The sequence below is a fragment of the Neophocaena asiaeorientalis genome, unplaced genomic scaffold, assembly GCF_003031525.2.
Source record: "Neophocaena asiaeorientalis asiaeorientalis breed wild unplaced genomic scaffold, Neophocaena_asiaeorientalis_V1.1 scaffold167, whole genome shotgun sequence".
NCBI classification, from domain to species: Eukaryota; Metazoa; Chordata; class Mammalia; order Artiodactyla; family Phocoenidae; genus Neophocaena; species Neophocaena asiaeorientalis.
In genome coordinates, this window is record NW_020175022.1 from 624,277 (window position 1) to 643,353 (window position 19,077).

Consider the following 19,077-nt stretch of genomic DNA (forward strand, 5'->3'; position numbering starts at 1 on the left):
ACCCCCGGCGCCCTGCCGCCATCAGAGATCAAGCATCTGGCATCAGGGATCTTCGGACCCAGCAGAAGGATCAGCCACAGGGGAGGTGTCCTCCCAGGGAAGCCAACGAGAGCTCCACCTGCCCCACATCAGGAGAGCCCCCCCCCCAACGCTGCTGGCAACCATACCAGGACCCTAACCCCTCAGCCTGCAACCCAATCACCCTCCTCAGGCCCTTTCCTCCACCTCCAGCTCTAATCTCAACCCCCAGTTCCCAGCGCCCCTGCTACCACCCTAACCCTCCAGGTCTTGGCCACACTGCCCCCCATCCTGGGATATCTGCCAGATCTCTGGGAGGGAGATCGTTTGCTTGGGCTATGCCCCATGGTGGCATGACAGTGCCTGCCTAGACCCCTGACCCCGAGCCCTCAACTCCCTGGGCCTCCTTTGTGTGAAGAGCGGCCCCTCCGCTCAGCACTGTGGTTGAGGCCAAAGGGAAAGCCAGCCCCGGCCACTTGCCTCCTTGCTGGGCAGCTCCCCCTGGCCTTCGGGCCTCTCCCTGCTCCCCTCGGCCCCTTCTCCTGGGCCGCCCCAATGAAGGAACCGGATGCCATCAAGCTGTTTGTGGGGCAGATACCGAGGCATCTGGAGGAAAAGGACCTGAAACCCATCTTCGAACAGTTTGGTCGGATCTTCGAGCTGACTGTCATCAAGGACAAGTACACCGGGCTGCACAAGGGTGAGGGGTCAGGCCAGGCTGGAGAGACTTCAGGGAGTGGGCTGGGAGGTTGGGAGGCTGGGAGGAGGTGGGGAAGCCAGGCTGGAGGGATGGAGTGGCTGGAGAAGGCTGATCTGGAAGGAAAAGTGTTCATGGGCTGGGGAGTGTGGATGGAGGAGCTAGAAGAGAACTCAGCTAGGGTGACCAGGGGACCCCAGGTGGAGGACCAAAGAGAGCCTCTCTGGGGGAAGAGTTGTCAAGGTGGCTGCAGAGATGTGGACCCCAAAGTTGAGGGGGATGATGTGGATGAACTCAAGGAAGGATGGAGGAACAAGAGAGCTGGTTTGAGAGATAAGGAGCTGGGCAGGGGTGTGTGTGTGGAGGGGGGCAGCACGCACAAGACTGAGAGTCTTAGTAGCCTCAGATACTATTGGGATGGGGGTTGGGACACAGGGTCAGGTGCTCAATCTGGAAAGAGTGGATGTTTGTGGAGTGGGCAGGGCAGCTCCAGAACTAAAGAGGGGGACCTGGGAAACAGTGTAGGACAGAGATTGGTAAAGATCTGGGAAGCGTAGGGACTCGAAAGTTAAGGGAGCTGGGGGTGAAAGAGGATGTGCCTCAGGCCAAAGGGCTGTGCAGCTAAGCAGGGTCAGGCCTGGGGTCAGGCCTTGGAAAGCCCCAGACACTGGGAGTCAGAGGGGCCATGCTGCCTCCCCCTCCACCGGCCCAGGGACTCCAGCTCCCCACTCTTCCCTTTCCTTCTCTAGTCAGCTCTCCACCCTCCACCTGCCTCCCATGGAGCTGGAGAGAGAGGAGGAAATAGAGAAAATGGGAGAGGAGAGGGCTGATGATGACCAAGATGGAGGGAGGTGGAGGCAAAGGAGAAAGGGGAAAGGAGACCAGCTAAGGAAGACAGAAAACCACACTACACGTACTTGTCTGGAGATCACATGCCCCTTCTCCTCCCCCCACACAAAGCCCCAGCTCCCACAGCCCAGGCGTTCTCCCTCTTCCATCACCCCACCATGTAAGCCTCCTGGTCTCGGGGTCTCTGACCTGTGCTCATCAGCCCAGAGACTCCGGGGACGAATGTGCACCCCCTCTCAGACACCTCCCCACCCCAGCAGGCAGAAGGTGGCAAGAAGGGACAAGCTTCCCAGTCCTCAGTTTCGTGGGGGGTAGGGGGCCTTTTAGGGAGGGGAGACCGGGGACTTACCCCCGACCCGGTCTCTCTGCCCCTGCCCCTCCTCAGGATGTGCCTTCCTGACATACTGTGCCCGCGATTCAGCCCTGAAGGCCCAGAGCGCCCTGCACGAACAGAAGACGCTTCCAGGGGTGAGTCCCGGCCTTTTCAAGGCCAGGGGGCTGAGAAGGGCCTTAGAAGGGGCACCACCTTCCCAAGACACTGAGCGTATTTTCCACCTCCTCTCCTCACCGGGAAGCCCTCCTGGTAGCACCCCGCCTCCTTGCTGAAGATGCACGCATGTCTTCTCACCAAGAGAGAAGGAAAACAGCGATGAGCAGAGTAGATATAACCCTTGCAAAGAGCAGAGGTAGCCCTTTCCCCACTTCCCAACCTGCCCCTGGGGCAGCACTTAGAGGAGGGACTTAGCTGGTTGGGAGGCATGGGGAGAAGACTTTGGACACTAAGTGCAGGGCCGAGTGAGCAGGAGGCACTCAGGCACTCTTTCTGGCTCTGGGGAGGAAATCTGCCTGTGAAACGGGGGAGGGGTGCCTGCGGCCCGAGATGGGCAACTGGTGCCTGCCCGCCTGGCATCTCTGTGCTGACTTCTGAGGTCGAACAGGCTCACCTCGCATCTCCCAGGAAAAGCCGCAGGAACAGTGCCACAGGGCATCAGGGTGGTCAGGGCCTGGTGGGCCTGGGCTGGGAGTAAGCCCTGTGGAGGGGGGCTGCGGGCAGCAGACAAGGGCAGGGGCAGCCATCAGTGTGGAAGATCAGGCCTGACCCCACCAAGTGTGCCCAGGGAGGCAGGGGGTGCCTCTGACGTGGCCTCCCTCCTGCAAGGTCAGAGCTCTTTGTCTTCTTCCCAGGCAGCCTTGCAGCTCATCCCAGGCCTGGGCTGGCACGGACAGGAATAAAGAATCTCAGACTGCCCCCCAGTTACCCATCCTGTGGGGAAAGGATGTGCCATTCCCTTTCTGTATCTATCGGCTTCTGCTGTCTTCCCTGGAAAGTACCTCTTGAGAGCTAACTCCACCCTTCCCTCCAGCCAACATTTGCTAAACACAGTCTGAGTGCTGGAGACACACCTGTCACGTCTTCTCCTTCCCTCGTGTGGGAATGGAGATGGAGCCCGATCCTCTAGCTCTTCCTGGGAGAGAAATAGACAAAACAGATGGGAAGGGCGGCGGGGGAGATCTAGGAAAATTAGAACTGTCTCCACCACTCCCAACTTCACACCCTCCATGGCTCTGTGACCCTCTGTGGCCCTCAACCCTAAATACCACTATAGGAAAGCAGATCTGCTGCCAGCTCCCCACCTTCACCCCACTATCTTATCCAGTCGGGGGCAAGGTAGCCCAGAACAGCCATCACCCACAGAGTTAAGGATCTGTGTATGTGTGAGCAGGCTCGGGCTCTAAGAAGCGTGTGTGTGTGTGTGTGTGTGTGTGTGTGTGTGTGTGTGTGTGTGTGTCTGGGCACATGAAGCCCTGTTCCCATCACATGACCTCACAACTCTCCTCTCCCTTTCCTCTGGGGAGGCCCCCCACAAATCAACAGTTTTCATTTCCATTGCCGTTTCTCTGTCTTTTTCTGTTGTCTCCTATCTCTCAGAGCCCCTGCGGAAACCAGAGAGGGACAAGGGAGAAGGTAGAAAGCAGGGGTACTGGAGTGGGGACATGGGTGAGAGAGACGGCGTCGGGTGCACAGGAGTCCCAGGGACATCTGTGCCAGCTGGGGGCTTCTGCCCTGGCTCTGTCCCCCTCCAGCTGCCTGTGTGGCTCAGGCAGGGCTACGCCCTGGGTGTGGAAAGGCGCTGCCTCTTCTTCCTGAGGTAATAAGGCCCAGGGTGGGAGGCGAGTGAGAAGGGAGCCCCAGTTAATAATTGTCGAGCCTTGCCCCAAGCTCCCAGGTGAGGTTGAGTCCTCCACTTTGGCCCTTGCCCCAGGGGACAGAATCCAGAGGCACCTGACAGAGCCTTTAGTAGGAAATGAGGGGTTCTATCCTCCAAGGGGCCCCCCGTGCTGGGGGTTTGGGGGAGATGTCTATAACCAAGCTCTGCCTGACCCTTTGTGCCCCCAGATCTTTTCTCAGCCACCTGCCTTTCTGGCAGCAGTGTTTCCCCTCAGACAGTCATTGAGTGTGAGTGTGTGTGTGTGTGTGTGTGTCCAGTGTGCCAGCTCTTGCACAACTGTGTTGGGAAGTTCCTCCTCCTGTCTAATCTCCATGCCCTCTGACTGCAGGTTCTTTCTTTAATGGGGGCATTTACCCGCTCTCCTTTCTCCCCATCTTTGTCAGCTCAGAATCTGGAAGGTGCCACCATATTTGAGCGATGCTTCAGGCTGCAGAGAGAAAGAATGGGAGCTGGGCCTATGGCCATGGAACCCCATTTCCTTCTCTCTCCCCTAAGAGTTCCCAGGAGAGGCTCTGTCACAGGTCCCTGGATTCTTCCTAGGAGAGGGTGTGACCTCCTGGAGGTGGTGGTGTGAAGGACCCCTGTCTGGCCTGCGCTTCCCCCTCTACTTGGGCCAAAATCCCACTCTGGGGACATGGGTCCTCCCCGTCATCTTGCCTCTGGGCAGGTGGATTCTGGCTCCATGGAGAGGACCTATGTGTGGTCTGGGACACCGGACGCAAGTCTGGAGTCGGGAGTGGCAGGGCACCAGGGCTGTGCCCTCAGGAAAATTAGATCTGTAGGCATGGGGAGCTCTTCTTGGAAATGGGGTCTTAGCTATTGGTGAGAGGGACTTACTTACAAGTGATCATGTTGGTAGGGGCCTCAGGGATACTTGGTAGGAGTATAAATAGCCCCTTCTTCTTTGGGAGGCCCTGGGGAGGGCTTATCACCTGGCGGGTGGTAGCTAGGGAAAAGAGGCACCCGGCGCCAGGTTGCCCGGTAAACAGGGCCCAGCTGGACTCAGGGGAGGAGGCAGGTAGGTGTGCCCGAGCTGAGCTAACAAAGGCCGAGCTTCCCACAGGAAGGGCCAGGCCAAGAAGGAGAGGCTGGGAACGGGGCACTGGGGGCCACTGAGGGAGGAGTCTGTGAGGGAGTGGGGAGAGCCTTCCGTCAACGTGGTCTGTGCTGTGGTCTGCGCACTTGTGTGTGTTTTTGTGCGAATCCATATCAGCTGTGGATACTTATTGATATGCTATTTTTGTGCCTGGGAGCCTTGCAGGGAGGGAACACCATCCTTTCTCCCTGGATCCCAGGTTCCCCATCCCCAACTAGAGCAACAGGTCCCCAGGGGCCTGTTGGGAAGGGGTTAGTGCCGAGCATAAGAATTCCCCGAAGCTGTGACTCCAATCCTACCTCTCCTGTAGTGGGAGCTGGGGGGCTGGCTGCTGACCTGCCTATAAGAGGACTTCCTGATGGCTTTGACCGGAGTATGGGAGAGAAGGGGAGTGAAGGACCAAGAGTCCTGAGTGTCTGACCCCCACCCCTTGCTACACACACACAAACTCACACACAAACTCACACGTGCTCCTGAGGAGATTGAACCTCCGATGGGATAATCCCAGATTGGTGGAGGATAAAGCTGGGGCAGATTGGCCGGAGGATTTGTGTGACTGTTCCCCCTCCACCACCCCCACCCCCACCCCCAGCTGCTCTCAGATCCAGGGCTTGGGGGGGAGGGGTGGACAGGGAGGAAGTATTGGTTGAGGCGGGGCCTAGATTTGATCTGGGCTGAAAATACCTCACCTGCAGAGTCCAGCCAGACTGACTGGCATGGCGTGACACCTGGGAACAGGGTGCAGTGTGAGAAGGGTCAGGGGCAACTATGATTTCTGCACTTCTCTGTGTTAAGTGCTGACACACAAGACCTCAAGGCTAGAATACTTAGAGCTGAGGGGAACCTGACTCTAGATCGCCTGATCCAGCCCATTTTACAGATGAGGAAGCTGAGGCCTAGAGGAGAGAAATGACTTGTCCAAGGTCACCCAGCCAGTGAGTGGCAGAGCCAGTCCTCGAAGTCCAGTGCCTTTCCTGAGGGTAACTTTGGCCCCACCCTCAGAATTTGGATGAATGTTTTCTTCTGTTTACTTATTTTTTTGGTCACTAGAACTAGGGCTGCCCCACCATCAGATGAATGGGGTGGCCAGGTGTGGCCCCAGGGGTCAAAGCCTTCAACAGCAAAATATTTTCAGATGTGAAATACTGAGTCCTTCCCTCCCTCTCCAGTTCCTAAGATGCTCCCCACACTGGTTAAGGAAATCAACCTGCGGGAGTCATTCCCAAGTCCTCTTACCAGACAGGAACATGGAGTGGGGAACTGTCTGCATTTCCACTGGAGGCTGAACAAAGGGAAATGCTGCAGGAGTAGGGAGAGGGTAGAGCTCAGGAGGACTTCCGGGTACCCGGAGAATCGCGAAAGAGCACAGGACAGCATTTCCTCCTTTAGAGCTGTCTTGGCGGTGAGACATCAAGGATTTGATCTGGAGGAGGAAGGCAGGAGCTTGGACAGTATGGCCCCTGCAGGGCCTGCTCAGCGCCTCCCTCCAGAATCAGGAAGCTCTCCTGGGCCCCTCCCCCACCTCCCAGCCCCCACCAAATCCTCCACCCCCAGCATACCCTGTTCCCACCCCCCCTCCCCACTCCTTCTCCTGGTGTGTGGAGCAGCAGAAGTGATGACGTCACCATGGTCGCCTGGGCGACGGGGACGGATAAATCAGGCTGAGTGGGCGGTTGCCATGGCGCGCATTCTCCCGTTGCCACGGAGACTGGGCATCTGCTCCCTTTGTGCTGCCCGAGTGCCTTCCCCCTGGGGTCAAGGGGTGTAGGGGGGCAGAAGGAGAGGCAAACACACCTCTAGGGGTCAGAAGGAAGTCGGGGCATCTGTGGGGTCTCCCTCAGTCTAGAGTCTTCCTTGGGGCTGCTTGAGGGGGTGGCCTCTGTTGCTCCTACTTTGTAGAACTGAGGCAGCTTTTGCTGAACAGCCCTTAGTTGGGCTCTAACTCAGGACCCGGCTCCTATGGGCAGCCCCACTCTCCCCCTAAGGAGGGCAGCACCTCTCCCCGGCCAAATCATCTGGGGCCCTACCTGAGCTTAGAGTCGTGCCCCAGGAGCATCCTCCTCTACATTCTCTCCTTCCACTACCTCTAATCCCCTCAGTTCCAATCCTAAACAAGATTAAGCCCCATCCCTCCCTTCCCATCAGCACTTCAGAGGGCTGGGCCTGGGGCTTACTCCCTCTAGCCTCTCCACAGGTCCTGGCCTGGGAAGGGCTCCTGGGGTGGTCAGAGGAGGTTCCCAGCAGTTGCTTTCTCTTCTTTCCTTTAGATGAACAGGCCGATCCAGGTCAAGCCAGCCGACAGCGAGAGCCGAGGAGGTAGGTTCTGTACCTTGGGACTCAATACTTTTCCCTCAATCCGCAGGCCTAAGACTTGGAGTAGCTGAGGGGCAGGCTTTCTGAGGAAGAAAGTCTGAGAATTCTGAAGGGTTCCCAGTCAAGATGGGCATAGGAGTCAGGGTGGCCAGAGGGGATGTGATCCAGCCCATTGCAGAGACGGCAAGACTGAGGCCCAGAGTGGAGTGCAAGTCAGTCCTTCAGAACTGGTATGCACAGTCTATGTATCTGCAGCCCATCCCCCAACCATCCCTTCTTTCATGCCCTAGAGCCATCGGTCAGGGGTGAGGGGAGTTCCAGGCAAGAGCTGAAGGCAAAGGGGAGGGGTCTCTCTGCCCGTTCCAAGCTGGAGCAGGGCTGGGAAAGCAGCCTGGAGGCCCTGAACCTGCCCCTCCTCCTGTGCCCTACCCGCCAGAAGACCGGAAGCTCTTTGTGGGGATGCTAGGGAAGCAGCAGACAGATGAGGACGTCCGGAAGATGTTCGAGCCTTTCGGGACCATAGACGAGTGCACTGTGCTCCGGGGCCCAGACGGCACCAGCAAAGGTAGCCCACCGATACCCCTTCCCCGCCGGGCACTCCGCCTTCCTGCCCCTCCCCCACTGGTTCCGTGGGCAATGGGGACTGTCGGGGCCCTCAAGGGTGGGCACTCACCCCTTCCTCCTCCCTCTTGAACTCTCCAGGCTGCGCCTTCGTGAAGTTCCAGACTCACGCCGAGGCCCAGGCAGCCATCAACACCCTTCACAGCAGCCGGACCCTGCCGGTGAGTCCCGTTGCCCCAGCCTTCAGGCCTCTTCCAGCCTGGCTGGGCCCACGCCAGACCCTGGCTCAGAGGGCGCAGTCCGTTTTGGATAGGGTCTTTACTATCCAGAATGGACTGCCTATCATTGAATGACTATTATTCAAAAAGAATTTTCTGGCAGAAGAATCAAACCTCTTAGGGACAGCTTCCCCTTTCCAATAACATCTCCCAGCCCCTCCTCTCCTGCCTCCTCCAGCCCTCAGCCCTGGTCACCTCTCACCTCTTCTCCCTCCTTCCCATATCGCATCCCCCCCCCGCCCCCCAGCCTCCCCGCCTCACTGGCTGGGCATCGGGACATTTGCTTAGAGGCCCCACGTGCCCTCTGCACATTCATCCTGCTGCCCCACACATTAGCAGTGGGTCAGCTGACTGATCTCGCAGAGGGCTCCCCCAGCAGAACAAACCTCTCAAAAGGAACTAGCTAGCTCCCAAGGAGGTGAGCTTCCTATAACTCGAGGTTCTCCAGCAGAGGCTGGGCAAGCACTTAGCAGGGACCTGGGCGAGAGGACGCAGCATCAGATAGAGAACTGCGTTCCAGACCCTAGGATTCCACAACAGTCCTTGCAAATGTTCCAGGCTGGTTTTTATTTGGCATAGGCTGGTATGAAACTTTAAGGCTGCATCCCTGAGCACACCGTGAGGACTGGGATGTGGCAGCATGGGGTGAGGTAAGGGGGTGGGGTAGCTACCAGGCAAGACGAGCTTGAGGTTAAACGTCTGCTGTGGCTTGATCCACCCTGGGGAGGATTTCCGGCTCAGAATCTTCATGGAGAAGCCAGGACTGCCCTTTGCATTCTGGGAGCACTTTCCCTTTCCCAGCACATTCCTCTACGTTTTTTAGTCTTTTGTACAGTCTGGCACAGGGGGAGGGTGGGATGAAAGTCTCCCCGCTTTGACATAGGCACAATGATGGCTGCCCTCCCAAAGAGGCCAAGCCATGTGTGGTGGAACTGAGGCCAGGTCGTGAGGGCTCTGGGGAAGAGAGACCCCAACTCTGTCCCTCTGACCACATGGGGGACCGGTGCCCAGGGTGCCTCGTCCAGCCTGGTGGTGAAGTTTGCTGACACGGAGAAGGAGCGAGGTCTCCGCCGAATGCAGCAGGTGGCCACCCAGCTGGGCATGTTCAGCCCCATCGCCCTCCAGTTCGGAGCCTACAGCGCCTACACCCAGGCCGTGAGTACTGCCCTCACGCCCCCCAACCCCTCCTCCCCGTGCTGGGCCGGGCCCATCCCCGCGCTCTCCAGCGTCCTGCCCCCCTGCCCCCACCACCAATGCCCAGGGCCAGGGTTGGGAGGGGAGCCAGGCCAGGGTGCAGGGGGGCTGGCCCCACTCTCCTCTCTTCCCCTGTCCCCAGCTGATGCAGCAGCAGGCGGCCCTGGTAGCGGCTCACAGTGCCTACCTCAGCCCCATGGCCACCATGGCTGCCGTGCAGATGCAGCACATGGCCGCCATCAATGCCAATGGCCTCATCGCCACCCCCATCACCCCATCCTCAGGTAAGGTCCAGGCAGGGCTGGGCTGGGTGTGAGTGGGGCAGGTCAGGGGAGCTACCGCGTCGTGGGGGAGGGGAGGGGGGCACAGGGCATCACTCAGGGAAGCCATGGCGGCTGGGAGGGGTTCAGGGGTCAGAGAGTAGCCTGCTTCCTCTCCTCTGCCCTCAGACTTGTTGACTGCTTCTCTGCACTTGTGTGTACGTGTGCGTCTGCTTCTCTGTTCTGTCTCTGCCGCTTTCTCTTCCCCAGGAACCAGCACCCCTCCTGCCATCGCTGCCACGCCCGTCTCTGCAATCCCTGCTGCCCTGGGCGTCAACGGCTACAGCCCGGTGCCCACCCAGCCCACTGGGCAGCCTGCCCCTGATGCTCTGTATCCCAACGGGGTTCACCCCTACCCAGGTGGGGTTCTCTGCCTACCCACCCCTCTCCCCAGCAACCGCCCCAGCTATTGCTCTCACTGCCGGCAGGCATGACACACCTTCCCTCTCCAGGCTGTGGGGTGATAACGGCACTTTCTCCTGCTCTGTCACCCTGGGCAGGGATGTTCCTTCCTGGTCTCAGCCAGGGAAGCTGAGGCACAGAGAGGCGAAGTGAGTTCGTCCAGGGTTGCACAGCCAGTCACAGACTCAAGTCTTGCTAACGCCAGGCTCTCCCCTCTCCCTACGGCTCTGTGCATTTCCACCCTCTCATTTCACATCCCATGCTCTCCCATGAGGCTCTCCTCCCCACCTGCCTGGCCTCTGCTCCAAGAGGCACTGGTGGGGCTCCCAGCAGCATCCCAGCCCCACCCTCACGGTCAGTGCTGCTCTCCCCAGCCCAGAGCCCCGCGGCCCCCGTGGACCCCCTGCAGCAGGCCTACGCGGGGATGCAGCACTATACAGGTGAGGAGCCCCAGCGCAGGCCCCGGCCTGGGTGGAAGGGTTGGTAAGAGCAAAAGAGGCCCAGAAGTTGGGCCTGGGCTTTGTGCTGTCTGCCAGACACCCCGTCAGACTTCCCAGCAGGCCATACCTGTGAGGACACGCCTTTACGGGCACGGTCTGGGGCAGCTCCCCCTATGACACCTCTCAGCCCTGTCCACTCCATTGGCCTGGGCGAGGGAGAGGGGGACTGGGGTGGCTGGGAGGGCCAAGTGGGGCAGGGGCCTCTCAGGAACCCCATTAGCTCTCTCTGTCCTCCCCCCGCAGCAGCCTACCCGGCAGCCTACAGCCTGGTGGCGCCCGCGTTCCCACAGCCTCCTGCCCTGGTGGCCCAGCAGCCTCCGCCTCCCCCCCAGCAGCAGCAGCAGCAGCAGCAGCAGCAGCAGCAGCAGCAGCAGCAACGGGAAGGTGCGGCCCGGGCGGGGAGTCCCAGCCAAGAGCCTTCAGGGCTGGGGTGCCCTTGCCATGGGCTCCAAGGCCAGCTCTGGCCCCATGTGTGGGGATGAAACTGGGGGGAGCGGGGCAGGTGAGGTGGCTGGCGCCCTGGCCCACATGTTGGGGGCTGCCTTCCCCAGCCCCCTGCACCTTGGGTCTGTCTCCCAGTCCCTGAGCTCTTCCTTCCGTCTCCGCTGCCACCCAGGCCCTGATGGCTGCAACATCTTCATCTACCACCTGCCCCAGGAGTTCACTGACTCAGAGATCCTCCAGATGTTTGTCCCCTTTGGCCACGTCATCTCAGCCAAAGTCTTTGTTGACCGGGCCACCAATCAGAGCAAGTGTTTTGGTAAGAATATGATGATCTAAAAGATAAAATACAGCACATTTTGGCCAAACTCCAGATGAGGTCAAGATCTGATGCATTTGCAGGCACTTATGGTTGCAATGGACCCAGTAGTTGAAATCCAGATTGTCCAAGAGTCTGAAAGGACCAGTTTTTACACTCCTGACATCCCATACCAGCTGCTGCCCAGGCCCATCTCTTCCTCCAGAAAACCACATCTTTTCTCCTTAAGAACTGGTCAGATCCATGCTCTGTGAGGATTGGAAGAGGCTCGGGAACTGGGGAAGTTCAGTTGTCAAAAGGAAGGCTTAGGGAGCAGGGTTTAGCTGCCTTCACTCTTTGAAAGGCTGCTTCAGGGGAGAAAGGGGACGTGCTTGTCCTCTGGGCTTCAGAAGTCATTTAGGGTCCGGAGTGGAGGTTTCAAAAGGCAGGTTCTGAGCTACCCAGGCCAAGGAAGGGGCTGCCGCCGCTCAAAAAATGCTGAAAGGAATGTCCCAGGGTGTGTGAGAGGCTGGACTGGACTCATTCACTCAGCCTGTCAACCAACAACTACTTACCGAAAGCCTCCTGTGTGCTGGGGCAGTTTTCTGGGCATTTGGGAGACCTGGAGGAAGTAGGGTAGTGACGGGAAAGCAAAGAGCAGGCCTCGGCCTAAGCACAGGACAGTGGGGCAGGGCGGGGGGGCCGGGGGGGGGTTGGTGCTGGGCCAGGCCTTATGCCCCTCTCACCTCAGGCTTTGTGAGTTTCGACAATCCGGCCAGTGCCCAGGCTGCCATCCAGGCCATGAACGGTTTCCAGATTGGCATGAAGCGCCTCAAAGTCCAGCTAAAGCGGCCTAAGGATGCCAACCGGCCCTACTGAGGGCCGCAGGTGGGTCCCGCTCTCGTCCTGTGACCTCTCCAGCCCCTTCACATGGCAGCCAGGGCCCTCACTTGGACTGCCCCGACCCCCTTTCCCACCACCCTCAGGGATGCCCACCCCTGACTCTGGGCACTTGAGGCAGGGATCTGGAGCAGCTTCCTCAGCTGTTTTTCAATCACCCAAGTCTCTCTCTCTTTCACTTTCTCTCTCTCACTCTCTCACACACACTCACACTGTGACCCCAGAGAGAGCCAGGCCTGTATATGTCTGTGTCCACTCCCTAGAACCTCCCCAATATCTGGTCTCGTTTGTCTGGTCAGTGTCCATGTGTCTTGTGTGTCTCTTTTTCTGGTTTTCCTTTAGGTTGGAATAGAATTAGGGGAGTAGGGTTTGGGGAATAGGGGGCTGGTTTAAGGTACTGGAGGGTCCTAGAATCACTGGCTTCTAGAGTATCTGTTGTCCTGAGAAGTGGGGACATCAGGTCCCGGTGCCCTGGACCCCAGGTGATTTCCCTCATGTGGCAGTAGACTCACGGGACAGGGGAGAGTACACAGAACAGACTGGGGGGAGTCCGAGTGTCAGGGCTCTGGGGAGCAGCTTTGGTTCAGGTGGAGGCAGCTGGAATGCTGGACTGCCTGTGAATTTCACTTAACAGGTCCCCTCCTCCCCACTGCCCGCCAGCCGCCAACCTCATGGCCACAGAGCTATGAGCTTTCATTACTTTTGTGTTGTTTAATCTCCTTTGGACCAAACCCCTGAAAAAAAAACAACCCAAGAACAATACCCACATTTTCTGTTTTTCCCCCTTTCCCCCCAATCCTGGCTGCTTAACTCCTCCCACCCTGGGGGCCCCCCAGCCCAGGGCCCGTGTCCATTGTCGGCCGAAGCCCCCATCCCCGGACCCCTGCTCCGGGCCCCTGTAAGTTGCATGGAACGAGCGTGTTGTCTTTGGAGCCGATTGTTTGTTATTTGGGGAGGGGGCCGCGGAGGGAAGCGCCCCCCAGCCCAGAGTCAGGGCCGGGGGCAGCTCGCGGGATGTGCTTGGTCAACAGTGGTTGGTGACTGTGGTCTGTGTTCCGTGCATTTCTCTCTCGCTTTCTTTGTTCCTTTCCAAAAAGGAATGAGAGCGCCCCCTAGGGGCTGGGGGGTCTCGCTCGCCCCCACGAGACTCCAGCCCTAAGTCCAGCCCTGGTTCCACCCTGGCCTGCTCTGCCGCCCTTTTGCGGATGACCCCTTGCTCTTTTTCCAGGTGTCTGTCCCGACACTGCACCCTCCTCCTTTCTCTGAGTCACCTCTGCCTGCCTGTTTGTTGTCTCATTTCTTTGCCCCTCCTCCTCTAGTCCCTGTCTCCGTGATCTTCCATGTTCCTTCCCTCACGGGCTGTTTGAGTATTTCCTTCCTAATATCCTTTGGTTTCTTGTGTCATTCGCCCCTCCCTCCCGTCTCCTCCATCCCTGCCCCTTGTCGAATGGCTGGGGGGCCGGATGGTTCAGTTTGGACCGAGGCCTTTCTGATGACCTGCCTTCCTCAGCCGCCCTAGCTCCCTCTCCCCACCCAGGGCCTGGGACCTGCCTCAGCTGCCGTCTTCTCCACAGCTTCACCCACGTTTCCTTCCTTCACAGGCCTGGAGACACCAGAGGAAGGGGCGCCTCACCCCCTCGCCCCACGACTGGCCCCAGCCCTCTCTGCACATCCGCCCTGGGCTTTGATTGGGCTCTGGGGCAAACGCTGCTTCATGGCCCTGGGGGCACAGGACACCGGCCCACTCCCACCACCCCGCCTCCCCGAAGGGCCTGTTTCCTCCCAGGTGCCCTTTTGGCCTTTGTGAGGGAGCAAGGAACAGGCTCGAAGGCTCTGGGGTATCTGCCTTCTGCTGGGGCTCCTGTGACGGGCCTTCTGCGCCCAGCCTTCGCACTTGCCTCCCCCAGCAGCGGGCCTCTTCTACCTGTGCGGCCCGGGAGGGCAGCAGGGGCCTCCCACATGCTCCCTGCCCACCCTCGCCCCAGCCTCGCCCCCATATTCGGGGTTTCTCAGAAGCTGGTTGTCACACTCCCTGTGGCCACCCTCAGCTCGAGGTAGGATATCCCTGAACCCTGGGCTCCCAGCCCTAAAACTCACTGCCTCCCCCAAGGGCCCCCTCCAAGGAGAACGTGGAGGAGCCCTGAGGGCTGCCTCTCCGCCAGTCAGCCACAGAGACCCTCCTCCTTTCACGAGGAAAAGACCTCCCCCAAACCCCTAAAAATGTTTACAGTCTCTGCTGGCCCCTCCGTGTAAATAGCACTACCACCCGTGCGTTATCCAGCCCGGCCCAGCCCGGACGCTGCCATTTCTCTTTCTGGGGGTTTAGACAATGTTTCCCTTGGATTTTCTCTCTCTCTTGAGTTCTCCCTTTGCTTTGGGGGGTAATTGGGTATTTGGGAGGAGGGGTGTGGGGCGGGCTAAAGGGGTTTATTACCTGATCATTTTCTCTAGAAAGAGGTTTTAGGGAAGAGAAATGGGGTGGGGGTGGGAGTGGTCCGGGGAGAGTGGGGAGTCCGTTTCAGACACTTCTCTATGCTTAACTTATTTATTTATTGCATTTTACTTTTAAAGAGTTGGTCTTTTCTGTCTAAATAAAGAAAAAGTTTAAAAGCATCAAATAAGTGTCTTGGGAGGTTGAAGGTAGGGGATGGTGCACATCGGGGACGGGGTGGGAGGGACGTGAGGAGAGTGAGGTTTGGGAGAGAAAACTCTATCAGGAAGGCCCAGCCCTTGCCTTTGAACAGTGTCCAGGCACTGATCACGGCTTCATGATCCTATTCTTCTGCCCTTCTTTTGGGCTTAATTCTGGAATGCTCTGTAGAGCTGGACACAGAGGGAAGAAAGCAGGTCAGCAGGCCTCTCTCCCGCATCCAGCCCTGTCCTTCTGAAGGCTGAGGACGTGCAGCCTCACACTCCAGACCTCCACTTCTCCCTTGTTCGTGTGAGGGAGCTGTCCCAGCACCCGGCCAGTGGGGCTACTGGGAGCTGACTATACCACCACCGTTTATGAAGCAGCTGCTCTGCACGTGATTCTGTTCTAGGCCCGTAATGTGCATTTTGTCATTTAACCTCCCAACAGCCCTATAAGGCAGGATAGAATTTTACAGACAGGGAAACGGAGGATTTGAGGTTAGTTAACTTACCCAGTGTCACAGAGCGACTAAGGGATGGCTGCAGGAATAGAACCCAGGCCCCAAAGCCCATGAGGTGCTTGTCTCATAGCTTCAACTACCTGTTCTGTGACCTGAGGCAAAGATCCCAAGGATTATCTAGAAGGCTGGAGCAGTGAAGGTGGATGCATTAGCCCTAAGGTCCCTGCAGTTTCTAGATTCCTCTCTGTGAATTGCTTTCGGGCTGGGCTTCACACAGGTATCGTCTTTAACTTCACAACATATGGGCCATTTGCTTCTAGGCAGCTACCTGCTACCCCACCCTCATTACGTCCTGCTTATAAAGTTGCTCACTTTCCAGCCCAGATCTGGCCTGAGGCCAGGATGAGTAAATCCCCACAACGCACCCCTCACTCTGCCCCATATTTCTGCCTTCTCTTAAACTGCCCCAAACTAAGAAGAGTTAAAAACAGAAGTAACATGTGCAGCACTAGAGGGACTATCTGTGGACATTGTTTCAGGAAAAAATGTCTCTCGGATTGGAAAGACATCAGGGATGGGACTTACTCAGAAGAAAGAGAATCCAGTCAGGATTCTGAGCCAAGTATGCAGCATCTCAAATCTCAGTTAAATAGAGATGTGTGTGTGTGTGCGTGTGTGTGTGCGCGCACGTACATGGTGCGTGCAGTCAGAGGTGGGAAGAGGTGTGCAAGGAGGAAGGTAACAGGAGTTGGTATTAACACTATGAATTTTCCCCTGAGCTGCTCACCATGGCTTTGCAACAGTTTCTGGTCAGGACAGAGATGGAAAGTTGGGTTTAAACCAAAGGGCATCTCCCAGAGTGATTTACTGACTGGTGGGTTCTCCTGAGATGTGGGAGCTGGGGGGACTCGGAAGGCTCCTCCTTCCTGGCATCTTTCCAGATCGCAGGCAGCCCCTCAGTGTGGTAGCCCTTCACACAAACATTGAAGACTACACTTATTGTCTGTCACTGCTCACTGCTGTCCCCTCTCCCTGCAAGGCTGCAGCCAGATTTTCTCCAGAGGAGCAGTAGATAAGTCAGGCTGAATGATGGGGATGAAGAAGACACAAAGGGTTCTTCTGGGGAGTCAAAACAACATCTGGGCAGGGATTCTCCAGGCCCTTTGACAGCAAAACATAGGAGGCCATCTGAGACGGAAAAGGAAGCTCCTAACTTGTTTCTTGTATGAACACAGACTTTTTCAGACATACTGGCTTCAAATGTAGTAGGAAGGGTATAAAGGAGGGATAGTTCCGCTAACTAACAAGTTCACTAACATCTCTTCTGAGCAGAAGAGGCCTCAGTAATAAAATGCAGAAGAAACAGAAAATGATGACAATAGGATCACCTAACTTCAGACCAAAGAAGATGAAACTCAGCACCAGTTTCTTCTAAAATAATCAAGTTACTGTTCAAATGTTAATGGCAGAATAAAGAGAAGAGAGAAGGAAAATAAATTCTCGAGGCAGAAGAGTGGAGCTGACAGGTTAATAGCAGGGATTGGGAGAAGGCTTCTAGTTTTAGAAACAAAAACAGACATTTAGAAAAACATCCTCACTTAGGGGGACTGTGGTGATGAGAATGTGGCAGGGGAAAGCCCTGGATTGTTCCTTCAATGCATTCTCATCCCGTCTGTATTTTCTGAGCTTTAAAATGTATGAATGTAATGCAAGGTGTCTTGCTTCCTTAGGATTGGACCCTTCAGTAGCTCGACACCCTCTCTGACTTTCAGGGTTGCCTTTGTCTTTTCATCCTCCTGCTAAAATTTCAAAGGCTGTCACAGCCTTGGCTGCTTGTATTTGTGATTGAAGGAATTGCCACTCATGGCCAAGCCTCATTCTCGTCTCCAAATCTGAGAACTTGAGCAGCCCTGGCTCAAGCTCCCGGCTCTTAGATTCTCCCTTCTCTGGCCCCTCTTTCGGTCTATCTCCCTGAGTAGTCAGCTCCCTCTTGCTCCCCATAAATGGGGTTGCATCTTCCCATCTGCTCAGTGAAAACGACTCCCAGCTATGTGTTTCTAACCTAAGGTTTCTCCTGAACTCAGTTTCAGTACTGCCTTTCCTCCCTCAGTCCTCCTTGCTCGCTCGTAAAGACCACCACTGTGTATCCACCCAGGCCAAAACTCTGATCACACCCTTTCTCACGTTTCATATCCAACCCAACTGCAAAGCCCTACTGGTTCTCTCTCTAAAATGCGTCGGTGATGTACTCACGTCTGTCTCTCCATCTCCACCGCCATCAACACTCTCCAGGTCACCCTCGCCCACTGGAGGCCTGCAGTGTCCTCCTTACCCGCCTCTGCATTTCCCCTCCTCTCCTACAACGTGCTCTCCAGAGAAGACACCTGTCGTCTACGAATTCATTCACAGGTATTTACTCTGCCTTATCACCACTGTATCCCCACCATCCTCATCAGTGCCCAGAACATTAGAAGGTGCTCAGCAAATAATTAAGAAATAACTGCTGGACACCTGTATCTAGATTTCTCACACATGCCTGAATTATAATCGGTCCAAAGCTAAAATATTTTCTTCCCCAAAGTTCACCTAGCCATGAAATCTTGGGAGTCTTTTACTCCTCTCACATCAACTCAGTGTTTAATGCTAAATCATAAATGATTGTACTTCCACAGTTTTTTCATACCCATTTCCCTCGTTTCAAGTTATCACTGCCTCCACTTACTAACTAATCACGGCAGTCTCCTAATTGATCCCTCTGTGTGTATTCTGAAATATCAGTGTTTCTAAAGCGGAGCTGATGAAGAAAAAAACTTCTCTGGTTCTTTTTTCTGGCTGTGCCGTGGCTTGTGGGATCTTAGTTCCCCAACCAGAGACTGAACCTGGGCCATCGGGAGTGACAGCGAAGGGTCCTAACCACTGGGCCGCCAGGGAATCCCCCCTCCCTTTTTTTTTTTTTTTTTTTTAACGTAGAGCACTTCACCTGGCATTTAAGGGTCTTCGAAGGCTTATCTTCTGTTTTATTCCTACACACACCTTAAGTTCTAATGAAACAGGGCTATTTGTTGTTCATCTGGCCAAGTTTGAGCTCCGCCACACCCATGTCTTTTCATTCCCAATTACTAGTGTCTGGCACATAATGGCTCAGTAAAGCTTGCTGAATGCCTTCTTGTTGAAATTCTGCTTAATCTAAACAGTTCACTTTCTTCATCAAGATTTCCTTCATTGGGCTTCCCTGGTGGCGCAGTGGTTGAGAGTCCGCCTGCCGATGCAGGGTACACGGGTTTGTGCCCTGGTCCGGGAAGATCCCACATGCCGCGGAGCGGCTGGGCCCATGAGCCATGGCCGCTGAGCCTGCGCGTCCAGAGCCTGTGCTCCACAATGGGAGAGGCCACAACAGTGAGAGGCCCATGTACCACAAAAAAAAAAAAAAAAAGATTTCCTTCATTGCCTTCACCCAGAGATCTTTCTCCCCTCCTTTTCTAGTCCTTCCAGCACTTAACCCTTCCACAGCTACGTCATATGGTCATTCCTCTGAGAGGCTGCAAGTTAGCACAGTGTGTCTTACTTCGCTTTTGTATCTATTGCAGTATCTAACACAATACCCTGCACACAGTAGATATTCAATAAATGTTTGACTTTAACTTCTATAATTCTAACTCTGGAGTTCCACTTTCTACTTCTCTGTGGATTCTTCCCTTGTTAAAGAAAAAAAAATTTTTTTCCCCATTAGCACAGTAGTATTTACCAGATTTCAATTATTGAATGCTGACGGCTCAGTGAGAGACCCACAGCAATGTCTCTCCCTGAACTGCCAAACCAAATGTCAAACTACACCTTGCTCTTATGGTCTCCAATCAAGGAGCAAAAGCACATGGCTAGGGATTAGA

At 56.1% G+C, this 19,077-nt stretch overlaps 2 protein-coding genes across 3 annotated transcripts in view; one reads left to right on the forward strand and one right to left on the reverse strand.

The window, feature by feature from the left end:
- The window catches only part of RIIAD1 (regulatory subunit of type II PKA R-subunit domain containing 1), a 15,473-nt gene extending 13,223 nt beyond the window's left edge, over positions 1-2,250 (reverse strand). The window contains exon 1 of the mRNA XM_024762893.1: positions 2,193-2,250. The gene's annotated coding sequence lies outside the window, so the exon portion shown is untranslated. The remainder of the gene's footprint in view (positions 1-2,192) is intronic.
- LOC112411647 (CUGBP Elav-like family member 3) lies at positions 262-14,716 on the forward strand. Of its 2 annotated transcripts, none has more exons than XM_024762892.1 (13): positions 262-718; positions 1,950-2,032; positions 7,159-7,207; positions 7,641-7,769; positions 7,907-7,986; positions 9,055-9,198; positions 9,380-9,521; positions 9,768-9,917; positions 10,334-10,399; positions 10,706-10,843; positions 11,076-11,219; positions 11,950-12,086; positions 13,700-14,716. In XM_024762892.1, the coding sequence occupies exons 1-12, from the start codon at positions 574-576 to the stop codon at positions 12,075-12,077; spliced, it is 1,398 nt and encodes a 465-aa protein (XP_024618660.1). In that variant the 5' UTR covers positions 262-573; the 3' UTR covers positions 12,078-12,086; positions 13,700-14,716. The 2 variants fall into 2 exon arrangements, with proteins under 2 accessions (XP_024618660.1, XP_024618659.1); XM_024762891.1 differs by having other exon boundaries at positions 574-718; positions 10,703-10,843; positions 13,700-13,774.
- The last annotated feature ends 4,361 nt before the right edge of the window (positions 14,717-19,077 follow it).

Coding starts and splice junctions, on each gene's coding strand:
- LOC112411647 (XM_024762891.1), top strand. CDS start 574: ATGAAGGAACCGGATGCCATCAAGCTGTTTGTGGGGCAGATACCGAGG. Junction 2,033..7,158: donor AACAGAAGACGCTTCCAGGG/GTGAGTCCCGGC, acceptor TCTTTCCTTTAG/ATGAACAGGCCGATCCAGGT. Junction 10,400..10,702: donor GGGGATGCAGCACTATACAG/GTGAGGAGCCCC, acceptor CTCCCCCCGCAG/CAGCCTACCCGGCAGCCTAC.